This window comes from Terrapene carolina, unplaced genomic scaffold (assembly GCF_002925995.2).
Source record: "Terrapene carolina triunguis isolate 2854851 unplaced genomic scaffold, T_m_triunguis-2.0 Scaffold96, whole genome shotgun sequence".
NCBI classification, from domain to species: Eukaryota; Metazoa; Chordata; order Testudines; family Emydidae; genus Terrapene; species Terrapene triunguis.
The window spans coordinates 23,293,328-23,306,527 of record NW_020664447.1 but is presented as its reverse complement, the minus strand read 5'-3'; the positions used below and the strand labels follow the sequence as shown (position 1 = coordinate 23,306,527).

At 39.3% G+C, this 13,200-nt stretch overlaps 1 protein-coding gene across 1 annotated transcript; it reads right to left on the bottom strand.

Moving 5' to 3' along the window:
• Positions 1-9,524: 9,524 nt before the first annotated feature.
• RAG1 (recombination activating 1) lies at positions 9,525-12,668 on the bottom strand. The gene has a single exon (XM_024215477.3). It carries the CDS (start codon positions 12,666-12,668, stop codon positions 9,525-9,527), a length of 3,144 nt encoding a protein of 1,047 aa, XP_024071245.3.
• Between the last annotated feature and the right edge of the window lie 532 nt (positions 12,669-13,200).

Genomic DNA, 13,200 nt, shown 5'->3' with positions numbered 1-13,200 from the left:
GGATAGTTAATGATGGTTGCAACAGAATTTAATATTAGAGCTCCTAGTGGTGTTTTATTTTATTAATTTTAATTATTAGATTATTTCAGTTTAATGTAGCTCACAAATCAATGTTTATTATGTGTATTGTAGTAGCTTTCAGTGGTCCCAATCAAGATTAGTGCCCCATTGTGCTGGGCACTATACAAACACATAGGATCATATTTAGATAGCCTTCCTCAAATAGAATAGTACAATTACTTCATAAATATCCCCATTGACTTTACAGAAACTATTTGAAGAGTAAGGCACTACCCTGTGTGAATAATGATGTAGACTCTGATCCATAGGAAGCACAGTGTTACCCATTTTGCTTTTGCAAATCAATCTACTCAATCAATAGAACTAGAAATATCAGGTCTAATTTATGATTGCATTGCTCCAGTTTTACACTGGTCTAATGAATTAAAATCAGATGACTTAAACTGATGTTAAATTGGAGTAAAGCCGTGTTAGTTCAGGCCCATTGTGTCAAAAATATGAAGGCAGTTTTCAAAGGGGCTCTCTAATTTGGGACGCCTCTATTTTGGGGTGATTAATTTTGGACCTAATTTTGATTTTGAGAGGTGCTGGGCAGCCACAGATCAGCGCCAGCTGGAGTTGTGGAAGCTCAGCTCATCAGAAAATCAGGCCACTTATTTAGGTGCCGAAATACTTGTTTTGTTTTCATTTTTCAAGGTGGGTCTCATGGACAGGCCCTCCCCATGTAAGAAAGATCAATTTGTTCAGCCTGCCATTTGTGTTTGTATTTTAAAAAGTATAATGAACTAATAAAGTTTATAATAAAAATGGCCTTTACCTTTGTTTCCACCTATTATGTGGGTAGCTAAGTACTGTGAATCTCAGGTTGGAAATAGCTCTGTCTTCATTTGCAAACAATGACTTTAACTGGTATAGTATATATGTCTGAGATGCCTATGTGAAGTCTGATAAAGAGCCTGATTCTGCAGCCGCTTCTTGCCCAGAATTCCCATTGACTTCAAAAAGAGTTCCTCACATTGAACAGGACTTTTATCATTTCCCTTGGGTCCACTGCTACCCTGCTATTTCTTTACCCTGCCCCCTGCCCCGGGGTGACTCTGCAGGTGTGAAAGTATTGAAATGTAGACTGTAGCTCATAGTGGTTCATTTTGCCAATGGGCCATTGTGAGGGGTGGAAACTAATACCGTTGTGTGCTCAAAGCAGAATGAATTCAGATGGCAAAAGTCACTGTCAAGGTTGACTGGCCCAATATTTTATTAACTTTTTGTGGTGTCTTGGATTACCTGTTTGTAAAGTCCCTGTAAGTCTTAAATTTATTTTATTTTACTTTTGTTACTGTTCCAATTCACTTAAAAAAAAATCAATATAATCAGATCAACACTTGTGAGCCTACGATACTAGAGCAGTGTGTTCATAGTTCAACTCGCATGCCTGGCCCTTGGATAAAAAAGAAAAACAACATGAGCAGGCCAGTACTCTTGAGCAACCTGTGCAGCTCTGGCCACGTGCAACCCTTACAAACCAGTATATGTAGTCAAACATTCCTGAGCAACCCTATAGTCACCAAGGAATGCTCACAGCACCACACTCATGTCCAATCCTACAATAACAATCAGTATGCACATAAGCAATAGAGGAAAGCAAAGATCTACAATAAACCAATGTCAGTTTCCAGCTTCTAAGTGTGTTGGGGGGCTGCAGTGCAGAAACTCAGAAGTGAGTCAACCTGATTCTCCTCTCACACTAATTTTACACTAGTGTAAGTCCATTGGCTTCAATGATGTTACTCCTTTTTCATGCCAGCATAAATGAGAGCAGAATCAAGCTCAATATGTTGTTCCAAAGAACATGAAATATATCCCTTAAAATTGGTAGAAATTTGGCTGCCAAGATCCATATTCTGTAGGGCAGATTCTACTCTGCTAAGGCCACACTATTCTGGAGACATAAAGAGCCAGAAACAATCTCCAGGGACTAACTCTAGCACATAGAGTGGCATAGGTGACTTTTGCCACACTGCCACCATCACATCCTGCAGCATGAGATCACATCAGAGGAATGATTAATGGTAGAAGGGGTCATGGCCAAAGTCCTCTGTTCTCAGGCTATTCTGAACTACATAGCAGCCCATTGATAGACATGAAGAGGCTTCAATATGTTAGAATAGTCCCTGTGGTTGCTGAAATTTACACTGGGGTCTACATCAGCTTCCAAAGCACTATATAATATGGAAGACTAGAATCTGCCAGGCACAAAAAATGGCTTACAGCCACCTTTTGTTTAGTCACCGCCCTGTGCCCCTCCACTCCCGGGATGTGCCTTCTGAGAAAAATAGCACAGAAGCTGGCCTTATCACTTGTCCAGCCAGGGGCCCAGTCCATTGTACTAATAAATTGTATATTTGTGTTGCCTTTTTAAAATATGCATTTATTTCAAATAGAGAAGAAAATTGCTAAGTGAAACCATGAGTCCAGCTTGGATGTTAGAGGCAGCTTAACAGGTATCAAATCAGAAATCAGAAAATACAATTACTGCAGGAGAAGGAAGTCATAAGCAGTATAAAATATAATATCCCAGATGGACTGAAATAAGAGATCAGTGGTCATTAGTCACTATTGTGAAGATGCTTAACATAGCATTCAAGATTAGAGAATATACCGCATATACGCGTTCATAAGCCGAATATTTTTGGTAAAAAAGTGACGCATCAAAGAGTGGGGGTCGGGTTATAAATGGGTCTACACCAAAATTTGATGATTTTAAACTCTATGGAATCATTGAATTGAATATCTAATACATTGTCGTTTTGTTTACCTGGAGCGTCTGCAGGCATGGAGCCCCTCAGCTCCCATTGGCTGGGAACGGCGAACCAAACCACAGGGAGCTGAGGGGCTCCATGCCTGCGGACACTGCAAGTAAACAAAACATCCCGACCCGCCAGCGGCTTACCCTGTTGGGCTGGTAGCCAAAGTTTTCCAACCCCTAAAATATAGGGTCGGCTTATGAAAAGGTCATACAGTTTTTGCTGTTTTTACCTATCCATTTTGGGGGGTCGGCTTATAAACGAACGGGCTAATGAACGAGTAAATACGATAATTGATTTTGTGCTGTCTCCAATGCCACTGGAAGGCAGATGTGTGCTGTGAAAAAGTGCTGATTGGTTCCAAAAGATGGATAATCAATAGAAAGTATTCCTTCTTCATAGAGGGTTGGTTAAGAAGATAAAATATAGCAGATATTAATGTATGGGTAAGTAAACCTCTTTCACATCTGCATCTATCTGACCTCTGTGTTTTGTAACAAGTATGGGCAATATCATGATCTCCAATCTCATTTTAGGGACATGATTTTGCTATTGGCTTTCAAAAGACTCATTCATGGATTTTAATGTTTATGAAAGGGACCTGGAGTCTGACATGTCTTCTATCTATAGAACAGGTACAGCATAAATAGTGGTAGTGCAGGCTTCCAAGGCACATCTCTCTGCTTTACACATCTTCTGTAAAGAATCTATGTGTTACAGACAAAACAATCAGGCATAGTTTTTAAAAAATGACTAGTGATTATGGGTACCTCCACTATTGGGTACCTAACTTGAGACATTTAAGAAAGATGTGGACAAATTGGAGAGGGGCCAGAGGGGAGCAACAAAAATGATAAAAGGATTAGAAAACTTGATCTATGGGGAAAGATTAAAAACACTGGGCATGTTTAGTCTTGAGAAAAGAAGACTGTGGGGGGACCTGATAACAGTCTTCAAATATGTTAAGGGCTGTTATAAAGAAGATGGTGATCGATTGTTCTCTGTGTCCATTGAAGGTAGGACAAGAAGTAATGGGCTTAATCTGCAGCAAGGGAGATTTAGGTTAGATATTAGGAAAAACTTTCCAACTATAATGATATTTAAACTCCGGAATAGGCTTCTAAGGGTTGTTGCGGAATCCCTGTCATTGGAGGCTTTTAAGAACAGGTTGGACAAACACCTCTCAAGGATGGTCTAGGTTTACTTGGTCCTGCCTCAGCACAGGGGAGCTGGACTAGATGGCCTCTCAAAGTTCCTTCCAGCCCTACATTTCTATGATTCTATTATTTTTTAAAGGGAACTGACTTCTGAGAAATTGCTAAGCACCAGCCCTCTGAAAATCAGGCCCCATTGCCATTAAGGCATCTCAGTTTGGGGCTCAAAAATTGAGGCTCCCAAACTCACTAGTCACTTTTTGATAAATATAGGCCCCAATTAGTTTATAAACCTCCATCTCTGACACACACATATATCTGTTGGGTGGGGTGGGGAGGCGGACACACAGAACTCTATACCACGTGAGCCAATAAACTTCTTTACCTCATAGCAATAGTAGGTACCTTAGCCTCTTTGTGGTGTACTCATAAACACAAAGCTAGCATGTTACACTGTCACAATGACTACCTTTTGGGGTGAAAAGGTAGTTCAAACTCCAAGCATCTTCATTTCTTGGTCCCTCTCCTGAGACTGCCAAGGGGGCCAATTACTGCTTTCTGAATGCTGTAGTTTTAAGATGTTGATATTTGTATGATGTAGACACTACTAAGAACAATTTGGCTTGATTTCAATGGTAATAAGCACCAGAGTTGTTGGGAGCTGCTGGTGCTCAAAACCTTTGCAAATCAGGTCAAATTTAATCAGGTCACCAAACATCAACTGGTGGATTTGAACCAGTGCCCTGGAGATGAAAGGGGCTCTACCTCCTTACAAGTGCTCTTTATCCTCCAGTTCCCCTATGATTCTGATGCTATAAGTATATGTGGAAAGTGAAACCCAGACAAGGGATTAAGCTAATCCAAAATCTCAGGAGACTCATTGGACTATGTTTTTTAACATGGCCTCAATTTTTCCACCCACCATTTTGTGTCAAATGTCAATTGAAAGTATAAAATTGAAGGTACAAAGTATAGCATTTAGATGTCTAATTACCTGATTGTACAAGAAAAGCAGATAGCTAAAAGACGAAACATTGTCATTTGTGCTCACAAAACTGATAGATGTTTCACATACATTTTTGAGCTATCACTGTGATGGGCACAAAAAGAGAAAGAGAGAGAGATTGTGTATCTTGGGTGGAGTGGAGGCAATGAAAGGAGACAAGAACTAAGAAGTAGGTGAGTTATTTTTGCAATTGACTTTAAAGCCAAGGATGGCGAGCTAGAATTTGATGCAGAGGGTGTGAGGAAGTCAGTGGAGAGACTTGAAGAAGGGCTGGACATGGTCAGAGCAAGGTAGATGAATTTAAACAGCGACCGGATGTCATTTCTAAGTGAAGCAGTAGGAGATTCCAAGAAAAGTAAAAGAGTTTTTGACTGTGCTATAGTGCATGTAATGTCCTATGGAGTGAGGGGCTGGAGTGGGCTTTTGGGCTTCATGGGGAATCTTCATATGTGTTTGTATAACGGCTACCACAGCAGGGCCCAAATCCTGCCTGGGGCCTTTGGCTTTACTATAATGTAAATGTTGACAAATACTCATGATTTGAATGAAAGGTACTGAATAAATGCAAGATAATTATCTTTAAATTGTTTGCACAGCTAAAAAACTGTCCAAGACATACAAATCCAAAGTCTATTTCTAAGAACTTTATTTAAAACCAATTTTAAAAATAAAGAAACTGGAATACAATAAGTAACAATAAAAACTGTAGACAAATGCTGTGTTACAATGCACTGAAAACATCTTATTCAAATTAGAAATTATGGTGTTGTAAATATCTAGGGTCTGGTTCTGAACTCCTTTATTCCAGCATAAATCAGGACTGATTCCATTAAAGTCAATGGAGATATCCTTATGAAAAAAAAAATGGTGTGAGACCAGAATCAGGACCCTAGCTTGCTACACAACATTTCACAGCACAATAATTGAATATGCCTTTAATAAGTTCTTACAGAAACTTTAAACAAAGAAAGATATAGAGTATGATTGTATAAAAACATCATGAATTCAATACGATTTTCACAACAAGAAAATCATTGCCCACAAAGTAATCATCTGAGGTATTTATACTAATTATTAGAGTAGAAAAAATATGATTTTTGAAAGCATAAAATGAATACAAGTGTCTCCACTTATTTAAAGCCACTTCAAAATCAAACAGCTTAATGATAGATCATTTCTCAAATATGGAGGGAAAACCCAGTGCACCTTTTAGCAATCAAGAATCACTTGCATTCAGATGCATGCCTGTGCGTCTGTAGTATTGTTTTTCTAGTCTCTGTGTACAAAAGCTTCACTTGCAGCAGGTGTTTAGCATTTGAATTGTTTGGTTTAATGAGTTAAAACTTTCAAGCAGAAAGTCTGTTGATTTAAATAATATGACAACAACGGAAAAAAAGAGATGAAACTAAATTCAAGTTTGTTAAAAAAAATAAAAATCACAATTGCCTTTCTGATGAGTGCCAGCCAAACTGTGCATAGTTGCTAGTACTTGTAATATGTCTTGCTGGCTTAATAGTGTAACTTCCATGCTGTTATTTCACAAAAGAATATGTTTAAATTCCATTGCACTCCTAAGTCCCAGTCCATGTACTGTTCAGTGTATTGAACTTCCCCAGAGTATGTGCTCAGTCTTGTAAATCCTTAAGTGCATGAGTAATCCTTACTTAGTCCTGTTGAAGTCAGTGAGTCAAAACTCACTTGCTTTTACATAAGCAGTTTGTTGAAGTCATTTTTTGATTTGAGAATTTCAGTAAAAGTACTGAGATAATTTGCGCAAAAGGAGCAGATTTTGGCCCATTGACTTGGATGGAACTACATGTGTGAGTAAGGTGGGTGAAACTCACTCCTGTGCAGAGGGCTAGCATACACTATTTAAATCCCATTTGAACCTTACTTTAAAGACTAGTCTTAAATGTTGCATTTGCCTTATGCTGGCCCTCAGCAAAGGGATGAATTTCACCATGAGTGAGGGTTGCTAGGTTCGACGCTGAGGTACTGAAACGGATTCAAGTATAAAAAACATGGTATATTACAATCACAGCAAATAAACATGCAAAAAAACGGATACAACATATTTGCATGATGAAATATTTCCAAACCAAACCAAAAATATTGTTTGAGTTGGTTTCTGAATTTATTAGAAAAGTTTGCTACATTATGTAAAGAGTTAAAAAAATTGATCTGGGAAGAAAAAGAATTAAAATGATCAAAATCAGCACTATGCTATAAATGGAAAATTATACTGCAAAATATATAAAAGGCACCATTTTTTGCAGTGCTTCTGAAAAATGATTTGGAAGCATGTAAGTTCCAAAAAACCCTGTATTAAATATTGGCAACCCAAAGTTCTGTAATGCTTAAAGTTTGTTTAAGGAAATGATATGAAGTGTGAAATCTAAATTCTAAAACTCTTTTATGAGAAGTAGATATTGCATCCAATAAAATCAAAATAATCAGTCAGAATAACACTAAAATATATTTAGGAATTACTAGCACTTAATTCTCCCTATAAATTGTCTATAAATGGTAAATACCAAATTCTAAAAGATACAGTATATAATCACAACTAAAAACTACTACAAAAGATAAAAACTATTAGCCCTTTACAATTTAACTGCCAATGAGCCAAATGCAATATCAAAACAGAAAATAAAAGCAAAATTGAATTGCTTAAAAAAAACACGTGCAGTTATTTGTGCATTTAATCCTGTGTCATGTATAATTCTCCAAATATCAAAATACCTCAGCTAATCATGCGTAATGAGCATGCAGTGTGGGATTTTCAAAAGAGTTTAGGAGCATAACTCCCAGTCATTTAGGTACTTTTGAATTATATTTCCTGAAAAGTTTATCTGATTAATTTTGTAATTTAAATTTGGACCCCAACCAGCAAGGCACTTAAGCAAGTGCTTAACTTTAAGCATCCAAGTAGTCATACTGAGTTTAATGGGACAATTCACGTGCTTAAAATTAAGCATGTGCTTAAGTGCTTTGCCACATCAGGGTCATAAAAGTATGCTATTAATTCAATTAGTATGTTCAGGAATAATTTGGTTGCCAAATTTCACCACATTTTTTAATAAATATTCAACGAATATGTTAAAATCATTTTACCCATGGTCACTATTAAAGACTGGATATTTATCACCTGTAAGAGTCAAGCTATCTGATCTATTCCCATTATGTATATAAGGCATCTATCAATATCACTGTACAAGAAAATTGTCACCATTTTAATGATGCCCCTAGTCCAATGTAAACTGTTCTTGTGAGCTTTCTAAATATTGAAGTAATAATGCTTAGCGCTTAAATAGCTATTTCATTTTCAAAGCAGTTCACCATTATTGACTAAATAATTGTCACAACATGCCTGTGAGACAGGTAAAAACTATTTCCATTTTATAGGCATGGAAACTGAGGCAGAGAAATTAAATGACATGCTCCAGACAGCAGTGTCAATATCAGAGCCAGGACTAGAACACAATAAAAGGTTTCCTTAGTCTGTGAAATATACCCTATAGAAGAGTATAATAGCAGTATACAGAACTGAGGAATCACTATAGGCCAGATCCTTGGCTGCTGTATATAAGTGTAGCTTCATTAAGGTCAATAGGGGAAATTCTGCCTCTGGAAGTCAATATGAATTGTGACATTGTCTGCATTGGATTTCACCCAGTGGAGCTAAGATGATATACACCATTTGGGATCTAATCTTGGAAGTACAGATTGCCTATTGAATAAAATTCCTTGTGCGTGCCAGCTGTTAGCAAAGCTTGAAAGTATACAATGTACAGAGACAAAAAATATTTAATTTTAAGGTCTGATTTCAAAGCTTATGCACAAGCTTGCATTATAGAACAAATTGACTAGATTATAATTATTATTTTAAAATGCTGACTACATTTTCTCTGTGCTTGTACAGTACCTAGCGCAATGAGCCCCAAACCTGATTGTTCTCTAGGCACTACTACAATATAAATGTTAAATAAAATAATATTTTAAACTGTTGGTGAGGTCAACCCTTGGAGCTTGAATCAATGTGTTATACAAAAAATACTGACTCTGTACTTCAGAATGGTTGTCTAAATGTCTCCATGTTTTAAGAAACGAGAGGCCATCAATTAAAAAAAGAAAAACTATTCTTAAATAGTAAGTAAAATGCAATGATGCAAACAGAAAAAAAAACCATCCTCACTTTCTTTGCAAATGTCATAAATCTTCTGAATCCTCTTCATTTCACACACATCACATAGTCTAAAAACTTTGGGTCACTTTGGCTATTTATTAAACAATAATCTGAGACCAAAGTAAATTGACCACCTTTCTTTCCACTTTTACCTCACAAAATGGCTGGAAAATGACACCAACCAGTTAGTCTGTATTACCATTTTCTGGAAACTACCATCCAGATGTTTACCAAACTCCTCTGAGCAGGGACAGATTCCCTTTAACACTCAGTGTAAAAGTGATATTTGCAGGCCTTACTGCACCCCGTCTAGGAAGACTTAATTGCAAACCCAATTCAAATGATCGTTATGTTTAGAATTCCATAGAATCAGTCATTTCTAAAGTGTTTTCCAATGCCAGAGAGTCTTCTAAACTCTGCCCTGGATCAATTGTGAAGCCCTGGCTTTTCAATGTATTATGGGCATTCATGAACTTCTGCAGGTACTTAGAGGTATACAGCCAGTGGTGCTTCAAGACATCCTCCATTTCATAGCATTTTGACTGCCGGGCATTCATTTTTCGGAAACGCCTAAATAATTTGTTCCCAGATTCATTCCCTTCACTTGCCCAGGCGCCAATGGAGCCATCTCTTTCAATGATTTCAGGAACATGAGCAAGAGTTTTGTGAAAGTAATTCGTAATCTTGCCCTCATATCTGTACTTGAACTTTGTGGACAGGAGCTCAGCAAAACGTTGTGAGTTGAAGCTATACTGACACAGCAATTCTGGGCACTCTTTGGCTGGGCATGAAGACCTCCACACTGGTTTCATCTTAAGGTAAAGGTCCATCAGTTCTCTTAGGGCTTCATGCCTTTCCTCACACTTTATTAATTCACATACTGCTTCCACTGTCTCTTTGGTCATAAGCTTTCTAGCAAAGTTTCCATTCATCCTCATTATGGGCTTCAGGTTCATCTTCTTCCTAAGGTGCTTGTCAAGAGTCGACTGCCACCTCTTCCTCTCTTCTTTAGATATGTCAGGGTTCTTGTACACCTCACCTATCTCAAACTGGAATATCTTGTAGAACTCAGCCGCATTGCCGATGTCACAATGCAGTGCATCTATGGAAGGAACAGTCTCAATAAAAGGTTTGGCAGAAACACCCTTCACTCTATCACGTAACTCATCAACAGATTCATTATATGGGTTGGACCTCCATACCTCATACCGCTCCAGGTTTTCAGCATGACTTCTTGTTATGGAGTGGAGGACCAAGTTCTGAGAGGCTTCCAGGCGGGTTGCATCACAAAGGGTGCAGATGTAAGTAGAGCCTGAGGCTTCAAGGCCTTCCACTTCACGGACAAGTTTCTCATCATACCCTGTACCCCTAAAGATGAATTTGAATGTTCTGAGGATGCCTCCCATTTCAAGAAGCAGAACGCTGCTTTTCATGGTCTCTCTTTCTGCTATGAGAGGGCTCAGGATGGCTGTCAGAGTCTCATGGTCCGATTCATCGGCCAGCATAAGGCACAAGGGCTTGCAACACAGCTCTGAATTGGGCTTGACTTCTTCAAAGATCCTTACATTTTCATTACCATGAGCTATACTGATGTTCATGAGTGTGAAAGAAAATCGAACTGCCTTCTCAGGGACAGCTGGTCCACTTCCATGCTTCTCACTGACATCTCCCATCCCATCACAAGACTCCTTCACCACCACAGTGAAGGGGCCATTCAAATAGTCATCCAGGTCTTGTGCTTTCATGCCTTCCAAAATGTCTTCCTCCATGTCCATTAAGGCAGAAACCAAGGCTGCATCATATCGAAACCTCTTGGCAATCGTGTCTAGTGGGTAGTCATCAACTGAGTGTGGCAGCCCTGACAGCCCATCTATAATTCCTACTTCTGTATTAGTGGACACATTTTTCAAGGGGGGTTTCCACTCAAATGGATGATAACCTGGCAAGAGTGCCTTCTCAGCAGTGCGGAGAGCATGCAATGGCTGGAAGATCTGCCTCCCAGTTATAGCTTTTACAGTTCTGTACATTTTATGGTACTGGCTACAGCTGAGAAAGGTGTTGACTCGGATTGCCAGGCAAACAGCTGGGTGAAGCCCTGATCCCTTCCCTTGCATTATAGCTTCCAACTCATCTGCTTGTCTGTGTTCATTTCTTGCTCTCAGAGCCAGCAGGAACAAGGTTAGGCACACAGCCTTTATATCACCTCCTTCTTCTTTCTCAGCAAAAGCTTTGACTTGAAGCTTGAGTTCTCTCAGACGATGCTTTTGCGCTCTCCTGGTCAATGAGAGTAAGTGTTGCCTCGGTCGGCCACCTTTATTTACCTGCGTGTAAATCTCTTTCCTTTTCACCTCTTTGTGGCTGGAGAGATGATGGCAGTATTTGCCCAACAAAACCTCCTCATCACATTCTTTCACTGGGCATCGCACAGCCAGGGAATTGAGGATGTTCAGGAAGGATTTCACTGGACTCACCAGGTCAGTAGGGAAGCAAGGGTATCGGCAGGAAGGACAATAGCTGCCCATAACTTTGAGGCACTTAAGGATGCAGGTTCTGCAGAATAAGTGACTACATGTCGTTTCCACTGGGTCTGCCAGAATATGCTCACAGACCTGGCAAGAGATGGACTTAACGAAATCTGCAGGGTAGTCAACTGCAAGAAGTTTGGTGCTAAGATGTATCTTCTTGCAGTTGACAATCTTTTTCATAAGGTTTTTGTTGTTCACCTGTACTTGTTTTTTTACACCTTTAGTTTTTCGGGCACGTTCTGCAATGATCTTGAGCCTTTTGCCCAGCTGTAAATTGGATGGCTGGTTCTTTCTCTTGACCCCACGACGAGCAGTATAACAAACAGTGCAGTTTGGGGAGTGGGACTTCCAATCCATGGTGCTGTTCCTCGGGAAATACACTTCACATGGGGCGTTGCTGAACTTTCTGTGGATGATGCTCCAGCAGTTGTGACAAAACCGAGTGGGGTGGATTGTGTCGATATCTCCTCGCACGTCAATCTTAAAAACCTTGGCAATAAGATCCGGCCAAGATGTTGCTCTTTTCTCTTTCTTTCTCAGAAGTCCCTGAGTTTCACTGTCCACTGGTCCATGCACAGGATGACTTCTCTTGTAGCGATCAGTTTTAAATGAAACTCCACAGATGCGGCAGAGCTGCTGCAGGTGTGCTTGATGAGCTGCATTCTCTTGCATTTTCAGGTTGTCAGCATCTTTTTCGAGAGCCTGCTTATTGTGATTTAAGTCTGTATCTGCCAGAAGTGGCTTTTCTGCCACTGAAACTGCCGCATCCATCTGCACCATAGTGCCTTTGTCCAAAGAGGCCACCTTCTCTGCTTTCTCTTTATTTGCCACTTGGTTGTCTACAGAAGGTGCCTTTTCAAATGATCTCACTTTAAACAGCTTGAACTTCCATTCAGAAAATTTAGTATATGGGTGCTGGATTTCTTCCGGCATGGTGTGCAGGCCCATGCTTGGTGACGTCAGCACGTCCATTCTGGCGGGAACTGGATTACCTGAGGGGAAAAAAGAGAGCACTGTAGGTAAGTGAAATACTCCAAAATGAACAATGGTGCAAATGTATGAAGCATGTGGATTTTAAGAGGCATAAGTCTACAGTCATTAATGACTGGTAGATGCTTTGACAATAAGCTGTTTCCCAAAGTCTGAAATACCATTGTAGATATAAATTATCTCACGCCAATAAGATATCTGGACAATCACAAAGAGTAAAATTCACCCTTGTGCAGAGGGCCAGCAAAAGACCTATGCACCACTTCAGATCAATTTAAACCCTCAAATCAGGGTTTAAGTGAGGCTCATGTGCTGCATAGGTTTTGTGCTGCCACTCTACTCAGAACTCAGGAGTAAATTTCACCCATATTGCAAAATAAGCAAATGTTTCCATGAAAGAAATTCCATGATTGAATTAAACAGACACAGGCTACAGCATAGTACCATCTTAAATTGGGGGTAATAATAGTGTAATGAAATGGCTAGTGTATGTGCCATTGCCCTCTACTGGACA